The sequence below is a fragment of the Polyodon spathula genome, chromosome 16, assembly GCF_017654505.1.
Source record: "Polyodon spathula isolate WHYD16114869_AA chromosome 16, ASM1765450v1, whole genome shotgun sequence".
NCBI classification, from domain to species: Eukaryota; Metazoa; Chordata; class Actinopteri; order Acipenseriformes; family Polyodontidae; genus Polyodon; species Polyodon spathula.
The window spans coordinates 8,122,429-8,142,194 of NC_054549.1; the positions used below are offsets into that span (position 1 = coordinate 8,122,429).

Consider the following 19,766-nt stretch of genomic DNA (forward strand, 5'->3'; position numbering starts at 1 on the left):
TACGCCACTCGAGCAGGTCCCTTGAGGTTATGACATCATTCACTCCCTCGATCGAATGCATGTCAGTGATGGCGCTTTCAGAGAGCATAATGCAAAGCTATTGCGCTGGGGTGAGCATAACAGCGGCCACGCCCTCCCCCGCTGTCCTGTTGTTTTAAAGACCCGTTTGCCAGCACTGAAACATCCCGTTTACTTTTGGTACCGTTTTCACTCCCACCCCGATCATTGTGCACTTGTCCTTTTAAAAGGCAGACCTCTTCATGCTTCTCTGTCTAAATTATAGCGGTTAGTGCAATACCACTGCAAATTACGTGCATAGGGCTATGTAACAGGCATTGAGGGTGCCTTTTAGGAAAATACATTAAATTGATAGAATTCAAATCATTTTATTTATTTTTTTTTTTTTGGTAATGATAAAGTAAGACCAATTTGGATTTCTCTTCTAAACTCCAGATTTCAGTTTCTCAGACTGATATGTTGTTAATCCATAACTATAGCGAAAAGTAAATCAGGACGAAATGGTTTTCTTTCAGTTAGGCTCCCAGTAGCTTTCAGGAACAGCCCATAATTCTACTTAACGATAAATAAAGCAATTACCCCCCCCCCCCCATGCCGCCTGATGAGACATTCTCGCACAGGGCCTCCGTTCCTGCTTTATTTAATGAGAAAAATTGCTTGTTTTTTCAGTGTCAGTGCCTTCAAAACTCCTCTGCGTAGGGATTAATCAGTTATTTTAACTTGCCTGTTGGTATCTAATACACCTACGCAAATGTGTCAAGTTAAATTGAAGAGGTTTTAAGTTTTTTTTTTTTCTTAAGAAAACAAAAAGTTGCGCATTTATTATGACCCTTTGAGCAGATAAGCACGACCCAGAAATAAACCGCAAAGCTGTTTTAATCGTAAACACAGCAAATGCTTGACAAACAAATGTAATTTTAGTAAATTATTCTTAAACTACCATCACTTTAATATTGAGAAACTCAGCATTGTAATTCATTTCTGCAGTGTACGGCGTAAGTGCTTGTACTTTTTCGTTGAATTGTTATATGCTGCTCCATGACAAGGGTGACAGTTTTAAAAGCTTTCTTTGTGCATGTGATATGCAATTCATTTGGCGCAGTAGATCTAGGCGACCTCCAGTACTTTTTAAAACTGGTATAATTTCATATTTAGCTATTCCACGGGGAAAGCATAGCTGTGAGACCGAAAGCTTCCGTTTGAACTGCCACCAGAGCCACGCTATGAAGGGTTCACTGCCGCAGTCTATAAATACCCTTTGGAATTACATTTTCAAAAACTTCAACTTGGTTCCTTTTGATGTATCTGTTTTTATATCAGCAGAGGGTAAATGAGCAACACAAAACAATACATATTTCTAAAGTGTGAAATAGTAAAATACAAATGGTAGAGAGGTTGGAGTACCCGATAGCTGCTAACCCATCAAAAGACGCTTTGAGTTATTAATCGCAGACTTTTGGCGACTCCTGTTGGTTAGAACTCTGAAGTGACGTGCAATTTATTTACACGTACTGGTAGATGTTGTGGTTAATATCACATATAAAGATAAAACTGTAAATTTAATTTTGATTAATTTTGTAAATCATACCAGAAATAGAGTTCACAGGAGGAACAGTGAATGGAGGAATGCATCCTTGACATGCAACAACCACTCACTGTGTCTACCTGTCATTTGATTATCCTTTCAAGACTGGGAAACCATGCAGGCGAAGCATACGGCAAGCGAAAAACAGTTCCTCATAGTAAGTTGATGGTTTTCTATAAAAGTTTACTTCCATGAAAGATAGCTCAAGTATTTGAGATTGTATAGCCAATAGTCCTGTAATCAGGGAAAAGATTTACTACATTTATTGGTGTTTTAGTCCTTCAAAGTGTTATTTCTCAGCATCCCTCCAGTGGCAGAAGATTGTAACAGCTCTGTTATAAAAACAATTTCAGCATTGTTTCTGCATTTTTTTTTTTTTTTAATGAAAGTGGGAAACTGCTAACGGATTATTGCTTGAGCTTTTCAAAGCTCAGTTCAGAACAAAGGGGGGTTGAGATCAAGTTTAAATCCCTCTTCAACCAGAAGCACCCCAAGATAATCTGACTTAAAAAATTACAACAGCCACTAATGTATTAAACCAGGGAGAAAGTTCTTGTATAAAATGATTAAGCTGCTAATTAAGCTGTTTAGGACTTGTTTCCCCAGCCGCTAATGATAATTAACATGCAAATGAACTCGGGGAGAAGGGGAAGGCACAGCGGTCCTCGTTTAGATACTGACTTAATTACTGTTGTAAGAGTAAAACATCACAGTTATAAATGGTAGCATTTCAGGTAATGGGCATGACGATAATTAGGGTTATGACATTGTGAAAAACTGGGTGCCTTATTTTTTCTCTGCCGATTGATAAATGGTTATCCGTTGAAGTGTGCTTTGATGCGTTGGTGATGTTAAACCAGGTTGCTGGAGGTGACTTTCAGTGGAACTGCTAAGGTAACTTCAGTTTGAAATGATGGGAGTTAAAGCAGGTGCAGAAATGTATGGGAAAGGAAAATCCGGTAAGCAATTAGCCACGGTAACCTTGTAAAATAGGGTGGTTAGTGGTTGGTTGCACTTGAATGGAGTAACAGCTGAATGGCAAATGTCTACTGGTAATTAGTAAGATAACAAAAACAGGCATACAGGCATACAGACAGAGATGCTTTTCACTACTAGAATCGTGGACCATCGGGGTCGTGTTTAAGGGCTCCCTCCAGGAGTTCAGGCAATCTGATCAATTGCCTATCTCTGTTAATACTAGTGACACGTATTGTATCTAAGCAATAACGTTCAGTGTAGAATGTGATGTGGGGATGTGGAACTAATAAATGGGAAACATTGTTAAAATGCTAAACATGGTCTGGTCTCATCCTTATAGCAAAACAAAGTAGTTAAGTCTATGTTTACCTTAACTTATAAATATTACAATAGTAAGGGGAATGAAAAAAAAAAAAAAAAACGATAATTAAAACCTAACTCTAATATTAAATGCACATAGTAATTGTGACCAATGGATACTAATGAGTTCCACTGTTTTGCTAGCCATTCATAGGGTAGATTAGGTTAATCTGAGAGTAAACTGATGGTTTCAGTTAGGTTATAGGTTATAGACCAATACAGTTTGAATAACACGAAGTTTCAGAATTAAATATGAAGAAATGTTTTAAAAAACACACACACCGCCACATTTGTGATATTTCCTTAAAAAAAAAACATTTTAAAAGCGGTCTTTCTTTTTTTTGACATATTCTGATAAAGTAAATTCAAATTGAAAGTTGCACCCTTTTTTTTTTTTTTTTTTTTTTTTTTTTTAGTATATCATCCGTTTTTGTTCACAAAGGTAATAACTTCGGTCTCTTTGTTTTCCAGCCAGGGGTTCGAGACTACGCAGGTGTACATGTCATCCACAACGATTTTCAGATCGCTCACCATTTTGTACATCCCGTCTGACGTCACTTTGATGTGACTCTCTGACTGATCGGTCAGATCTTTCTGCCCAGGCCCTAGCCACTGGATATCCCCTATTGGGAACCCTCCCTGGGTCAGGCACAAGAGATGCAGCACTTGCTGCTGGTGAATATCACGCCTGACATAGGTAATGACTGGTTTGGAGTAGGGCGAGGTGACCTTTAGCTCCACAAAATTCTCCCCTATCAACTCAATCCCCTTCTTAATCCTGCAAATGTAGTTCCCCATGTCCTCGACAGTGACCGCCTGTATCTCCAAGTCAGCTCCAAGTCAGCTATATATAGTTGTAAGAACAGTATATTATACCTTACACCTATCTCTATCAGATTTTCTGCTTAAAGAATGTCACTCAAGGACCCGTGTGAAGGTTGAATTAGTTCAATTAAACAATTAACATGGAATGAGCACAAATTTGGTTGTATTGAATTGGCCAACTTTGCCTGCCCTTATTCTTGAGCTACACTGTACATGGTTCTTAAAAAGGTTTCTGTTTAATATATATATATATATTATATATTATATATAATATACCCAATATCATTATATTTTATTATTTAAATTAAATAAAAAATTCCCATTTTATTATTCCAAATTATAAATAATTTATAATTTGTTTTTATTTACTACAGTTAACCATTTTTGATTCATTTCTATTTAACCTTTCAGGCATCATCGTGGTATTGAGTCTCTTCATTTATTTTCCTTTATTCTTCTGCATTGTACATTATCTCATTTTATTTCTTCTAAAACTACAAATCCTAGGTCCTTCATGTTCTGTTTGTTTTTTGTAACGTGTTAAACTACTGGCTCATTTACTTTTTGATCTCTTAGGTTTGATAGGCGATTCTCCATTGTTAAACTTTCAATTTAAACTTACCTCAGGTCTTGTTCTCTCATCCCAAAGGAATCATGTTCCTTGTTTCTCTGCTTGTATTAAACAGGAAGAATAAAGTGACATACCGCACAGTTGGTTACAGCGCTGAATGCAGCTTTGTGACATCATCGAGAAGAGAATTAAACAAACCATGACGTCATTCAGTGTTCTTATTCTTGCATTCACCAATGATGAAACTGGCAGCCCAACCAAAAAAGATGGATTCATCATAAATATCTTATAATACAGGACAGGTAACCTGACCTCAACAGAACCAGTCTGGAATAAAACACTGTAAATCAGGTTAAGACTGTATTAAATACTTAACATACCAACAAACTTCAGCCATTCATTCTGCTGGTTCTATTGCAACTGTATAAATCTCTTAAAAAAACAAACCAAAAAAAAAAAAATTCTTTATAAATTTGGCATGCTGTTAAGAGTTTTTAATTACTTTTCCTTTAATTAAGTATTACATTATAATTTCGACTCCCTGACAGGTGTCATACGTTAGGTTTCATTATTGTAAAGCGCAGCCGAGAATAATGTTTGAACATATACATATATAATATTTAAATGTTGGTTAGGTTGGCAGCTCATATATTAAATTTAATTATCCACTACCTTTAATTAGCCACCCTGAAGCAAGGGGAGGGGGGAGATTATTAATAGAGCATGCTGGTAAAATAGAAGGCTACCCTGACTGGTTCTGAAATCCTAAAGAATCCACACCAATGTCAAGGATCATTGTTAGTTTCTTGTGCAATTCTGCCCATTTTAACCCATGAAGTACCCCCTTTCTGTTTTCTTTATTCAGAACACAAGCTGTATTTAAGTAATCTGATAAAGTGTAAAGCTAAATTTCCCTCCATTAGACCCTTATCCTTTTACAGCCTTAGGTGGAGACAGGGTTTGCCTTCCGTCACAATAAAACAAGAAGGGGAAAAAAATGCAAAGCAAGTAATTTAGTCTGAATTTTATTGTTCCATTACAATGCAGAGGGTACCCAACGTGTACTGCAATAACAACCACATGCACGCTGTATTCAAAACGTACTGACCCATCAAACCCACATGTGACTCAGTACATTACAACAAGCAGTAAATTATTCACTTTCTTTAGCTTGGTTACAACAACCAACAAAAAAAAACAATAACTTAAGCAGCAAAAACATAAAAAGTGCATTTTTCCTGAAGGTTTATTCGAATCAATTGGCACCACCTGTATATCGATACAAAAGCAAGGAAGCAGTGCTTCTGTCCACCACTGCATCATGCAGACTTCAAAACGTGCCTTCTCCAATACAGAATTCAAGTTGGTCGAATGGTCTCTAGTGTAAATTCTAATAAGGAGGCATTTCAACTCTGTGTTCCTTAAATCAATGCCTTTAATAACAGCGGCAACGTTTCTCTGCTGTTAAATACGACGAAAGCACTTACTCAACACTCCAAAGAGAGACACTATCGTCCCTTTCTCAGGCTAGACGACGGATCTCAATTTGACTCTTCAATTATTCAAATAGGACAATACCTACATCTTCCTTGTAGATCTCGCGGAAAATATGAAATAACTGACCAAAAGACAAGAACCACACAAACTAGATTTTACTAAAAAATGTAGCGTTACTTTTCTTGGCATGATCACATTTCCAGATATAAACTGCACGTCCCTTTAGCTCATTGTATCCTGACTTGCTATAGAGAGGCTGTTCAGGGTCCTGTTCAGTTCAATCCTTAAAATGTTATTCCCACATATACTATACACAAACAGCCCTTGCTGGATATTTTTTCAGTGCAATAAAGACTACGACCCTATCTGATTTTTAAAGTTCATTTACCTGCTTATTAACAGGGTATAGTGTATCCTAGGTCACATGCCTAACAGCCAGCTATATTGCTAAACCCTTTGCAGAGTGGACATGCATTTGTGTTGCAATACACAGTGCAGTTTACTGCGCAGCAAAGCCCTGATGAGTGTCTGGGATTGCATAGGACACAGCAGCCCTCTACCGAGTTGTGTCATTTGCTTTGCTCCTAAACAGCATGTTATTTATGCTTATTTTCATTAGCAGAAACCTCAATTTAACCCTAGATTCAATTTCAAGTGAAATGGCAAGCTAACTTAGTGTGAACATGATGTTTGCTAGATGCATTAGGTTATGGTGACTTTTCACACCTTTGAAAAGGGACGCAGTTACATTTCCTTGCCCTGCCTTACATGTTTAACTGCAACGGAAGGGGAATAATCATAGTTACCCCTCCCTTTCAAATGCCATTGTGTGGTACTACATAGAAATCATGTATGCATAATGTGGCACATATGAGCTATAATATTTAAAAAAAAGGCATTTTACACTTATAAATTATAGGTACAGTACCAAAAGTCATAGCAATGAATTACTGCTACAGAGACTTGACATATGTTATGACAGCTCTTGGGACATTTGGTGTTAAATAAATTATATCTTTAAAAGCATGAATGAAATTGCTTTAAGCGTAAATTAAGGTGCAGAAGGAATATCTTATAAATGATCTAAGCAGGAAAGTTAATCATTTACACAGCTTATACAGTGCACACACATTTCTGCTACTTCTCATCTGTTTCTGAAGAATTCATGAAGTCAGGGTTTCTCCTCGATTAGCCCAGGAATAGACATTGTTGGTTTCTCTCCCCCCTTAGTGCCTCACCTGCCCTGTTGCAGGTACTGCTGAGTGAACATGTTGAGTTCACTGTCCAGCCAGCCTGCTTTGTTCCTAAAGGAGAAAAACAAAACGTATGCATTTTACATTCACAGTCTGACCCCTCCCTTCCGCTTTCCTATCCAAAGCAGTACATTCATGAAACATCTGTTGCAAAACAGCACCACCTGCCGGTACACAAGAGCTCTGCAAGTCCACTCTTAGCCCTGGCTTTGGAAAACCTGCTACAAGCTTGCAAAGAAGCGAACGTGCACGTTACACACTGCGGACTGTATGTATGACGGTGATGACAATAAGGAGCATGATTTCTCACCGAAGAAGTTTGGCTTTGCTCTGCAATGAGTCTAGAAGTTCAATCTTCTCGTTCATTTCCTTGATCTCATCTTCCAGGTTCTGTCGGGTCACATCCACCTGCTGGCAGAGCTGGGCAAATGTGCCCCCCAGCTCCCTGCAAGACAGACAGACTGACTTAGGTTGAGGGCACAGTGGCTGGAAATCTGCTTCCAAGAGAGACCTAGTTAGAAGCAACTTTGCTGTAACAAACCACGCCTCCCCTGGGTTGCCATGCAGTGGTCTGAAACCTACTCTCCTGAAACCAAGTTCCAAGCCAGGCTTTGCGTTTCCTCAGCTTTAGACAAGACGGTTTGGACAGATCTGTGGAGACGCTGTAAATCGCGGTGTTCCCTCTATTTGATGGTATTTTATATTCTGTATAATGAACACATTTTATCATAATGACAAGCTTGAGTATTATATTCATGGATTTTAACTGTGGTCTTCAAGGCCAATCACCCATGTTTTATTTTAAACAAATGCATTTCAAATTCATGTATTTAACCAGGATAAAAACCTTTGAGATATGCGACTCGTTTTTCAAGGGGGTCCTGGCACATGTTCTGGTTGGGCAGTGTGAATGACTGTGCAATGTTCTCTATGACAGTGTGAATGTTGTATCAATCAATCAATATCACAGCCATCCACACTGCCCAACCAGAAGAACAGCATTAAAAAGTGTTTTAACAAAGTAATACCCCACACTGTGGGTACTCACTGCTGGACTTGGTGGCTGCAGTTTGACCCGGTGTAGCTGACAAGGAGCTGCAGCTTCTCGCTGGCGTACTCCACAAACTGCCTCTTGAAAGCTCTCTCCTTGGCTCTCGTCGTCCACGTCATTCGTTCATAAACATACAAGAGACCATACAAGCCAACAGACAGGGCAATCAGCCTCCATCCCACTGCCTTCCAGACCTGAGGGTCGATTGCAGAGCAGAGGGTCAGCACTGTTTACACACGGATGGGTATTTCTGGCACCCATCGGTGCAAAGCGTGCAAGGAATTTGAACAAATTCTCACTTACAATGACGGCCTGGCAAGAGGCTCACACCACCACAGCAAACAGCATGAAACGCAATAAAGAGTGCAAAAAAAAAAAACATATAATCAATTATAAAAATCATAAAACATCAACTTAATCACTCACCACTCCTCCAACCACAAGGATGCCCATCGATGTCCTGGAGGTTAAAGACGCTAGACCAGTCACCATGGAAACCATGAGCTCCTCTTGGGTCACCGAGCCTTGAGGGAAGGGAGGCATGCTGGTACTCACGGGGGTGATGGCTAGGGGCCGAGGCACCTGGGGACCCAAGGAGGACGGGGAGGATCAGTGCACTGAAGCCCAGGTTGAGTTTTATATTCCTTCTATATTGTTCTTATATAGCACAAAAATCCCATTGTGCCAATTTAATGTGTAACCTTAATCTGTTTCCTCCTCACAATCGGAGTTACTCTGGCAGGTAAAAATCTGAGCAATTATTAACAAACTATAACATTTAAACTAAAACTATCTCAATGTCTTCTAAAGAAAGACTTCTAATTGATACATTCGTCATAGGATTTGCTTTTAGTTTTACTAAACAAGCCACCATTGAGTGTTTCATTGCTACAGTTAAAAACTGAACACTCCTACTGATCAGGTGGAAACTGCCCCACTGTAAAACATGCGTCTTTCACAGGAACGTGTGTCTAATAATGGAGCCCGCTCGGCCGCACCTGGTCGCTGTATCCCATGAGCGCTCGCCGCGTGTTCTTCGGCCCCAGGAAACGGTTCACCAGCATGGTCCAGCCCAGAGAAAAGTGGAAGCCGATGTCCTCCTGGAAGTCACTGCAGAGCTTGTCACAGTTCAGGTCGTAGCTGAGGCTGAAGCACTGCCGGGGGACCAGCATGTCCACCTGGTCCCGGATTGGGGCAGGCAGAAGAGGCTTCATCCCCTCTGCAGAGCCAACATCACTGTTACTACTGGGCAATCGTTTCTGACACAAGATAGATAATCAGCTACCCTGAACCAAGGTGATGGATACTATCTAGCAAGAATGCCTACAGTAGGGGATATTATATTCTATTATAATATATAATATATATATATATTATATTTTTTGTAGATCAATCCAGCATGCTGCTGTCCCCAATGGGAGAACAATAGTTACAGATTAGTGGAGGGCTGACCTATCATTTCTGCTTGTGTTGTCTGCAGAGCAGTGGTGATGGCATTGGAGCATCGCTCAGATATATTCCTTCCCAGACCCTCCTCGATGTGCTTGTGGAGCTCCTGCAAGGCACAAGGAGTGCGATTGTGTTGCTACAAACAAATGCCAGACATATCCACAGCAGAAGATTATTTACAGATCGAGCTCTCAAAGTATCTGGAAATCTTAAAACGCCGGTTGCTTTCCAAGCAGGGTGCTTGTACTTCAGCAGACTGGATATAGGTCAGGTCTGGAACACACTTCACTAAAACAGAAGCCCTGAGGGCACCAGGGAGGCAGAGGTAAGAGGGATTTAAACTTGGAGAAAGGAAAACTGCAGCCACCACAGACAGAAAATACACTTACATTCTTATAAACCTTGAGAACCACTTGGGAAGTGTGGAAGTCCACGTGGAATTCATCCACCAGAACGTGCAGCCTTCTGATCTCCTCCGCCATGCCATTCGAGACCTAGAAACAGAACATCTATAGCTTACACTGGCAAAAAAGAAGCTGTGTATGCCCAATCCCCCAAAACAAAATCAAAATCCCAGATAAAACTCCCACTGCACAGCAACCCTTGCCAGCGCAACCAGCCTCTTGCCTACACAGTGCAATTAAGCTGACAGTAGCACATGGAATGGCTCAGACAGCAATGCAATGGGAGGTTGGTTGCAGTGCTTTCCGAGTATTTAGATTACAGTACAGGGGAGTGCGTCTGTTCCCCCTCTTACCTGTTTCTCCACCTCCTCTGTGATCTGCTTAATCTTCTTCTTACAGTCCAGCGTCAGCAGGTCCAGCTGTTTGTCGATAAACTCCATCCTGTCTTGCCGCTCTTCCCTCGTTTCCATACAATGAACCCTGTAAAACGCATAGGCAAGGCAAGTCTGCATGAAGTCAACAGGTACTGTACTCCTACCCGGCTGGTTTCATCTAGACTTCAACAGCACACGCATTACCACACAATGACACGATGATGTGTTCCACTAGCCGAAGAGACGCTACATACCTTTGATCTTGTGCAGCGATGTGAACTGAATCCATGATCAGCCGCAGCGTTTCCGAAATCTGCTTCGCTCTCACAGTGTGCTGTTCGAATTTGGTTTTTACCGCCGACTGGGAGATACATTCCTTCAAAACAAATTACAGAGCAAATTCACTTTTTTTTTTTTTTTTTTTGGGTTGTCATCTTATTAAAAGCATCTAGTCTTTCTAAACTCATTGCATGATGCTTAAATACATTACAAACCTATGGCAGCCTAAAGATACCAAAATATAAACAACCAAAGGCTTTACTCTGCCTTGGTAGGTCTAGGTTAGCATTTCACTGTTTTTTTTAAACTGGTTGCTAAATGTATATGTGGGTTCACCCCCCCCCCAGACACAACTAACACCTCTACATGTAGAATATTATTTGTTTGCTTACTGACCTCAAACCTCCTCTCAAAGTTCTGAAACTCAAACATTCTTGCTTGAAAACCTTCGGCCAGAGCACCACCTTTAAAACACAACAGCCACATTACAACATAGCGTATGCAAAGAGAAATACTGTCCCCAATATCAGAATCCATCTGTCCATCCAAGCCTGAAGAATCCTAGTTGCCGGCTCCCTTTGAGTACTAACCACCTGACAGTGACTTTTCAACTGGTGGAAAAGTAAATAAATTAATGTGAAGCTATCTATTGAACAATAAAAAAACACACAATTATATTTTCAGTTGTGCATTACCTGCTTCAGGCATTCCCTGAGCTTTCTGGATCCTTGCCTGCAGCACCTCCTTAGCAGACACAAAGAAAATGCGATCACTGGCCTGGGCACGGTCCACTACTTTCAACTCATCCACCAGGAAGCTGGTGCAACGATCCATGTGCTGCCGACGCACCTGCAAAAACAGACACGCGAGCGCTTGAGATGAAGCGGAAGCACATGGGCAGCCAGCCCGCTGCATTTCCAGCGAAGCCCCTCCAGTCTCACCTCCTCCATGTACTCCGGCTCTGAGGCCGAGGCATCCCAGCGGTTGTTCAGAATGAAAATGTTTGGAGTCGACAGCCGTTCGTTCACTTTGTGGAAAAACTGCTTCTCCTGAATGAAAGAAAGAAAAGGGAACAGTAAAACTCAGCTGGCTCGCGACAAAACAGGCACTGTCTAAAAAGCAACGTTTGTTGTTTTAAATTTAGGGTCAATGTACATTTCTGAAGAGTGAAACTGTGTTGCACAGGGGTTGTGCTTTGCATGCCAGCTTCCGGGTTTTAAGAATTTTCTTTACCGTCTGCATCAGAGTCGACTCAGAGTTTGCCACCAGCACAAAGACGTCAGCGTCCAAGCAGAACTTGTCAATCCAGCTATCCAGCTCAGTGGTGACATCAATACCAGGACTGCAATTAAACACGTGTATGTAGGTAAGCTTACAACTACAGAAGTAAACACGTTTTTACTGCATTCAAAACAGTAATACCCACCGTTTCACACACATATTCTGCAATCCCTGAAACCCCAATTAAATGTAAAGCGATCTAAAATTCAAAATCAATTTCAATTTTATTTTAAGATTATAATCCTTTGTGATGTGCATGAGAAAAACAATCCTCATTCCACTGCAGAAAGACCTTGCAATTGAGAATTACAAAAAAAAAAATCCTACTGTTCTTTCCTTTTTTTCAAAAAAAAAGCACTGTAGGACTAATGAACGGATTAGTTTGCATTTCCAGGAATCAACAAGCAGTGTGTGGAGTCAGTCAGTCTTTACGAACAGAACTTAAAGAAAGTTAGTGTTTTCACAAGGACCTTGTTTACCCAGCGTGATCTTACTTGTTTATTGCCCAAAATCTCTAGTGTTTCTAAATAAACCAGATGAAAATAATAAATAATTTAACAAGCGCTCTGAATAATCTTGTTTCAAATTGCACGCAGTCAGGTACAAGGACGTGCAAACACTCCTGGTATTAAAACCCGGTGTTACTGTACCTGTCGACCAGCACCAGGTCGTCCCTGAGCAGGGCACACTTTGCTTTGGGCCACATGACGCACACCAGGCTGCCTGCGTCCAGGTCTTCATCCTGATGGAGGGCGTGAGCCAGATGGTTCACTGTCTAACAAACACAAGCATGGAGAGAGCGCCATTAAGATTCCTTATAACTCTTTCTATGAGTTCATGTGCTTTCTCTCTTAACCAACATCCCCCCCCTTTTGATTAATAAACAGAGGCCAGCAGGTATTCCCAATGGAGATGACATGATATGTGCACACCGGTATCTGTGAAGTCAAACCAAGCCGTGGAGCAGACAGCTGCTTGCATCTTTCACTCAAAAGCATGCCTGCATTGTTTGCACTTTGTTTTAAGGTAAAACTATTCACTTAGTAGACCATCGACACACTTTAACTTTAGAATTCCGTTTCGATGTAAAGATCTGGTCTAGTATGTTTTTTTAATCCATTTTCCAATGATATTGCTTAGCGTCACCCTGTATCCAAAGGAACACCTATGACAACCTTTGTGTTTAAATGCAAAGCTACTATCTCTAGAGGGTGCAAACACTTCTTAAACCTGACAGCAGTAAAACTAGGAGTAACGTCTGTTGTGTGTAAATGGGTTCGGCAGAAAGGTTTCAGCTGTAGCTGAGCTGTAGCTGCTATTCCAGGAATGCCAGAGCCGATAGTGGCGTCAGAATGAAGCCAGGCTTCAGACACCCCGCTGCACACTTCACATTGTAACAGCACTATTTTAAGAGATCAATATATCAGCTGTCTGACTGTATTGAGATGCCTGTCACGAGCAATCTAGATTTGAATTGTTATCACGTATGCGGAAAGCAAACCCATCTGTTTTATTTAAAAAAAGGTACTTGACAGTTTAAAAAAAAATATATATGTTGTACTGCAAGTTAAAGAGGACTGGGAATTAGCTTTAAGTTCACATAGTTACATGACTTGAAAAGGACTGAAGGAAGGTTGTTCAGACCTGGCACTCCACTCCAGACAAACTCAAGCCCAGGTAAAGGCAATTTTAAAGAAAAATGCAAACACCATACAATAGCAAGGGAAATGAAGAAGAAGAAAAAAATTCAAACCTACAAATTCCTTATTTTTATTAATTTGAAATGTCCCATCCTTGCGTATAGCCACAGTGCAAGCTCTGCACTGCGAGAAGGACTGAAGGTCTGGTAATGTATCTAACAGACTGCGTGGCACACGTACAGCTGGCAAGCTGCAGTAAATCCAATTTTAGAAGCTTGCTACTGGAACAACAAGCTCCCCGTTGGATACAAACCCTTAACATCGAGCACAGCATTTGGGTCAGGTGATTCCCTGGTTAATTTACATCCCTGGCAGTGCACGTCCCACATTGGAAGGGCAAGGCTCAGACACATGTGTTTAGATCAGTCCAGCACAAGATGAAATACCCACCACCCCTCCAATTTCCATTATCAAACTAAACTGTACAGGATCAACTTCGTTTAAGCAGGTTTTGCAAAACCTGGACTGGACTATGCTTGCCTGACATGGTTTGGGAACTTGGCCCCTCTTTCTGGAACACTGTAATTAAGTACAATCTTAATAAGCTAACATGGCAGCGTTACGAATGTGCAGGTCCAATTGGAAAGTTCTGTAAATCTGCTTCCTTTTGACTAAATTGTTTCTACAACTTCTTTCTAAAACTGAAAACATCTGGAATTACAATCATCTCCACAAAAACAGTCCCGCTTGGCTTCTCCTGAAAAAAAGTGTTTTAGCAGGGATCTACTGCAGCATCCGGTACAGAAATAACCAGGGTTAGCAATCGGATCCCTGTGGGAGTCTTACTCTGCATCCGACCTGGAGTCAATCGTGCACCTCATAATTAACTGCAATTACAACACCGCTGCCATTGAAATTGTAGCTGAACTGTGGCATAGTTTCACAATTGTAATATACCATACAGGCCTAATTTATTGATTTATAGTTCAATTACGCATTTATTTGTCATTCGACCCCATTTGTTTGAAAATGTTTAAAACGTGACAGACTGTTTTGTATTCGTAACTGTGATTACCGCTTGGGTTACTTAGAATAAATGAGAGTAACGCTGTTAATGTGTGGTGTTGTTTACGTTACTTCTTATTACAGTAATATTTGTAATTGCTGCAGCAGAATTTTGACTGTATTTGAACACAATAGCAAAACTCCAGCAAACCACCCTATGATCATTGTAATTGTCTGCTCTGTGAAGTCATTTAAAAACCAAAAAACATCAGGAGGATTTTTCAGTTTGGCACTATCTCTTGCAGTCATCCCGCAGAGATAAGCAGAACAAGTGGTTGCTATTTTAAGAGTTTACTGGCTAGCTCGTTAAGAGATCAGAGAACCGCTGGCTCGCTCATTAATTTTTGAAGTCAAGTATCCCTCTGTCATGGTATAGATGAATCTAGAAGTGCAGTCAAAACCTGCTTTCAAAATACTGAAGTATTCTAGAATGTCCTGTGTGTAATTCTCCAGTGAATTGGTATGGATACTGCTACTGTACAGTATGTATATATTCAAGATGTAACTGGACCTGAATGAATTCAAACCAATCACCAGAAATAATTTAATAACTGATATATAGATACTCACTTTGATGCTCTTTCTCTCCTCTGAGCCTTCAGTGAGAAGGTAGGAATCGTTTCCATCAGTCCCCTCCACTCTCAGGAAGCAGTTGGTGGTGTGCCCAATACCAGATGGCAGGACTTTATCCCAAAGCATGGCATTGATCACACAACTCTTCCCATTGCTCGTCCTACAGAGAGACAAGCTGTCAGAGAAGCTGTTCTCTTGAACCTGTGGCATGCAAAGCTCTTTGTGCAGGGGTTGAAACAAGACTCCCATTGAATAGCAGCTTGATCCATTCCTGTTTTTTACTAGGAGTTTAATAAGACACACCCGAGCTTGTTACCTATGGCTAGTCTAGCTCGTAAAACCTGGAACGGGCGAAACTGCTGTGCAATGGGGAGTCTTATTTACTTTGCCGTTTGTGTCAAGCTTATTTTATTTATTATTTTACAGTGTATTTCATTTTGTAATTAAAGCTAAAACAGAGCTTAGTGCTCTGTTAATTAACCATTTATTTAATTATACAATCGTAAGATAACTCAATCATGGCTCTCACAAGACTGTCGCTAGGCAACACAACAAAATAAACCTTCCATTTGTGGTTCTGCACAACCAGAGGAATGCAGCACGGAACCTAAGAAACGAACCCAGGAAGACACACTTGAAATCTAAACACGAGAAAAACATCCTCTTTGGTGTTTGTTAAAATTTGGCATAGTCTGTGCCTTTCCAAGTCTGTTTAATGTTCTAGGGTATTTACAATTTAATAATAACAGTCAATTGTGTCAGCTTTAAACAGATTACACTGTTTTCTGCCATGTTATTTTTTCCTCTGTTGTCAGGTATACCTGCCAAAGAAGGCTACTTTCATGTGCCTTCTTGCCAAAACCTCTCCGATTCCAGCGACCTTGGACAGGTACCCCTTCACTTCCAGCACCTGTTCCTCCGTGGTAACAGGGTCCAGTTTTTCATTCTTGTACGTTTCTGTGGAAAGAAAAAACAATTAAAACAGAAGCGGCCAATGTAAACAAAGGGCATCCACACACAGCACTGCAGACTGTCACACACAAAAGCCGAGAACAATATACTAGCGTTGCTAACACATTGTACAATATTACTCCACTGTACTAAGAACAACTATGAATTGGCCTCCCCTCTGAACCTATTAAAAGGGGACTGAGATGTTGTCTATAGCGCCAAGAAGAGGTTGCAGTACAACTGGCCATATGGTAGGATGGGGTCCTCATGAACGCCGTGTGTTTTAACACTCTGAACAGCTGCACCTCTAATGTGCTTAATACTGTCATTTCCCCGGTTATTTTGTGGCACTTTCAATAGGCAAGGATTCTCGTGCACAACTCCTACCTTCCAAGAAAGCTGAGCTCTCCTTGATATAGGCAGCCAGCTGCTCAAAGATGCCATTGATCTTCTTCTTTGCTGTGACAAAGTGCTTAAGGGGGGAAGCGTTCACCTCTGCCATGTGTCTCTTGTCCTTTTTGCCGATAGCAGTGGAGCTGGAACGTGAGAACATCAGGGACATTGCGCTGGAGAACACAAAGAAGAACAACTGAAAACGCAACTGATTGATTCCCATCAAGTAACAGCAGCTCTTTTAAGTCCGGATTTATTTTGGTTATAAGGGAACCAAACCTGGTGTGGAATTCCCTGTTCACATGCAACTACCTTGACACACACATATATATATATATATATATATATATATATATATATATATATATATATATATATATAGATATATCTCAAGGGGATTGTAGCAAAAGTAGATCAGCACAGTATCCACCCAGGTGATGCTGCCAGTGTGCTGTAAAGGCTAAAAATGGGAAAGCCACAAGAATATAAAAGCCCTCTGGCATAGGTGGAGAGAAGCAGTCCTAACATCTAATATCAAGTGCCAACAATGTGAACAAGCAGGCTCTTACTAAATCTGATCAGACAACAGGGAACGCTGTTTCAATGTGTCAGTACACAACTGTAATCATCCTGCACCAGCTGTAGTAAATAGCATTTTCAATGAAAGAGACCTCACTGCTGCTGGCTTAGAACAGTGCAGTACGTCAGTTCTAACTGACGGACAAGTCACCTTCAAAACGCTAGCTGGTTAAACAGTTTTCTTCTGGCAGCTGTCTATCAATGCAGTCCAAGAGGTCACACAGACTGCATACTGTATTAGCGGCCATTTCCCATTACCCTAAAATCCTCCCCAGACATTCACAGTAGTAATGTAGCATCTAAGTTCTATATTGTATTTCTGATTTTACAGAAAAGATTATCACAAATTGAAACTCAGACTATGTACAGGCTTACCTATTGTAATTAGTCAGTACTGTCAATTAACTTAAAGCATTTGCAATTCTTCAAACATCTGAAGTTTCACTTTTCCTTTTTACTAATCAGCTGCACGCTAAATCCATTTTTATTAGCCAGCAGCGACTGAAAAAACGAGAGCAGAGTTCAACAGGTAATTATAAACACGCCTTACCTTAAAGGTTACTTTCTTCTTTAGGAGAATCGGTAAAATTTGTAAACAGCTCTTTCTGTTTTGTCTTTGCAATCCTTAGCTGCCGCCCATTCACTCTTTTGAATGAGTGACGGTCCTACACACTAATCACACACTATTCCCATTAAACCCAGCCACGCAAAGCAGGACTAGCGTGTACAAATAGTGCAGGCAGGCAGAAACACCAACAGTTTGGAGAAGTGGTGTTCTCGAACGTGTGTCTTTCTCTATTGAACAAGAGGTTCAGCAACTACAGCATGTCTACACAAGCTCCAATACCCTCCTTCAACTGGTCTGGACAGTTTCACAGGCACTGCCTTCTGTTTTGCTGTTGCAAGGCGACCAGACACCACCTCCCTTCAATTTTGGCAAGAACTACAGTACTGCGAGGCAATGCACGATAACAAACATTCACCAACATTTCCCAAATGTTAGGATAGTTTTGTACAAGAAACGGAATCTAGTTACATAAAATAGCTTGTCTCATTTAAAAAATGTGTGGGCGTTAAAGGGTCAACATCATACAGCAGAAGAATAAATTGAAACAGAAAACCAATCATGTGACGTTACAGCTCAGATAATTGTATAATCTAAATAAAAACAGCTTATCTATCCATATAAAAGTATTTAGTATTTGTGCTTAAATGTCACCTTTCCTGTAAGTCTGGTTGATTTTTGGGCAAACATGGTATTGTAATGAAGGCTGCCTTGAGTGCTCAAGGGCAAACCTCATGTGAAACACTATGTCAGCGACTTTTCACCCACATACAGGAATGGTCAAGCTGTTTGAATATGTAGCTCAGAATGACAGCTGGCCAGTAAAAGGGAATCAGGATGCCTGGTCATGTAAACAAGCAAGGAATCCTCTCTACTGGAAGGAAAAGGATACTCGAAGTCTCTACCAAATAAAGGAGGCTTAACATAGCTAACTATCTTAAAACATAAAATTGGCACAGTTTCAGGGAGAAGTTTTATCTGTATGAAGTGCAATGAACGCCTAGCGAATGGATAATAATAAATGAAATGTAATGTAATAATAAATCTATAATAGTGATAATGCTTTTATTATGTTACCAACAAAAAAAGACATATATTATACTGGTCACTGTAATCTACACCATTGGAAAAAAAACCTAGTAGCAGTGATGTTTGATCAGTCTAGATCTGTAATATCTACAGTCCAAGAGAAGACCTTATTCTGGAAGTAGGGATGCGTTAACCATTTCAATTTATCTGTCCTTTAAACAACTGAAAGACTTTACCCTAATGAAGGCTTTATCATCATAGCACCGATATTTATATATATATATATATATATATATATATATATATATATATATATATATATATATATATATCAATTATTATATAGTTTAATAACAAATAAATAAATAACATACTAGGTTGGCCTGTCCTGGATTAGAGGCAGTCGAAGATAATAACGAAACGTCGTGAAATGACATTGAAACCAAAGACACAGCCCAAAGCAACAGGTGCCCCACACGTATTGCACATGTATTTATTACAGTATTATTACACAACACAATATGTGCAATTGCATTACCTTAAGGTTGAAGCGTTGTTCACATGTCTTGCATGTTGCACCACCACTGCTGCTCGTTAATGTTAAAAAAAAAAATATTATTAATTGTAATATCAATAAATATACGCAATTCTCTAGCCCGCCGCAGAATTATATAATATTTAACGTGTGAATGTGGACACCACGCCTCTTCAGTTTCGCTTTCTCTCAAGACAGATGCTTTTACGTTGTTTGTTATTTCTAATTGCTGTGCTTATTATTTTTCCCTTGTACGGTTTTATTTCCAATGTACTTTATGGGATTATATACCTGACTATTATTAATTTGATACCAGACCCATCAGCCTCCTTCACCTTCAATTCCCGGCCGCCATACCACCCGTCAACGTCATTGGATAGCTCCCGCTTGGGCCGTAATCGTCACACAAGCGACAGCCAGCTATTCTAATTCGTTTGTGTTGCCCACAGTTTCCATCTTTGTGAGGGGCATTTGTTCAACACAGATTTCTATTTCTGCTTTCAAATTCATG

At 40.2% G+C, this 19,766-nt stretch overlaps 1 protein-coding gene across 5 annotated transcripts; it reads right to left on the reverse strand.

Annotated features, from left to right (window-relative positions):
• Nucleotides 1–5,346: 5,346 nt before the first annotated feature.
• Nucleotides 5,347–19,652, reverse strand: LOC121328735 (mitofusin-2). 5 transcript variants are annotated; one of them, XM_041273743.1, is made up of 19 exons: nt 19,547–19,652; nt 19,259–19,307; nt 16,542–16,690; nt 16,025–16,160; nt 15,201–15,363; nt 12,576–12,700; nt 11,878–11,986; nt 11,586–11,693; nt 11,340–11,493; nt 11,041–11,108; nt 10,620–10,741; nt 10,345–10,471; nt 9,977–10,081; nt 9,591–9,693; nt 9,137–9,357; nt 8,565–8,720; nt 8,136–8,332; nt 7,398–7,532; nt 5,347–7,138 (listed from the first exon to the last, which is right to left on the reverse strand). In XM_041273743.1, the coding sequence occupies exons 3-19, from the start codon at nt 16,654–16,656 to the stop codon at nt 7,069–7,071; spliced, it is 2,214 nt and encodes a 737-aa protein (XP_041129677.1). In that variant the 5' UTR covers nt 16,657–16,690; nt 19,259–19,307; nt 19,547–19,652; the 3' UTR covers nt 5,347–7,068. The 5 variants fall into 5 exon arrangements, with proteins under 5 accessions (XP_041129677.1, XP_041129673.1, XP_041129674.1 ...); XM_041273739.1 differs by having other exon boundaries at nt 16,542–16,720; nt 19,547–19,651; XM_041273740.1 differs by having other exon boundaries at nt 16,542–16,720; nt 19,591–19,615.
• Between the last annotated feature and the right edge of the window lie 114 nt (nt 19,653–19,766).

Bases quoted from the DNA above. Each gene is read 5' to 3' on its own strand.
- LOC121328735 (XM_041273739.1), bottom strand. From the start codon at position 16,716: ATGTCCCTGATGTTCTCACGTTCCAGCTCCACTGCTATCGGCAAAAAG. The intron at 11,987-12,575 runs GTACAGTAACAC...GTTTAATTGCAG, and splicing joins GACCTGGTGCTGGTCGACAG to TCCTGGTATTGATGTCACCA. The intron at 7,533-8,135 runs GTGAGTACCCAC...TCTGTCTTGCAG, and splicing joins TGCAGCCACCAAGTCCAGCA to GGAGCTGGGGGGCACATTTG.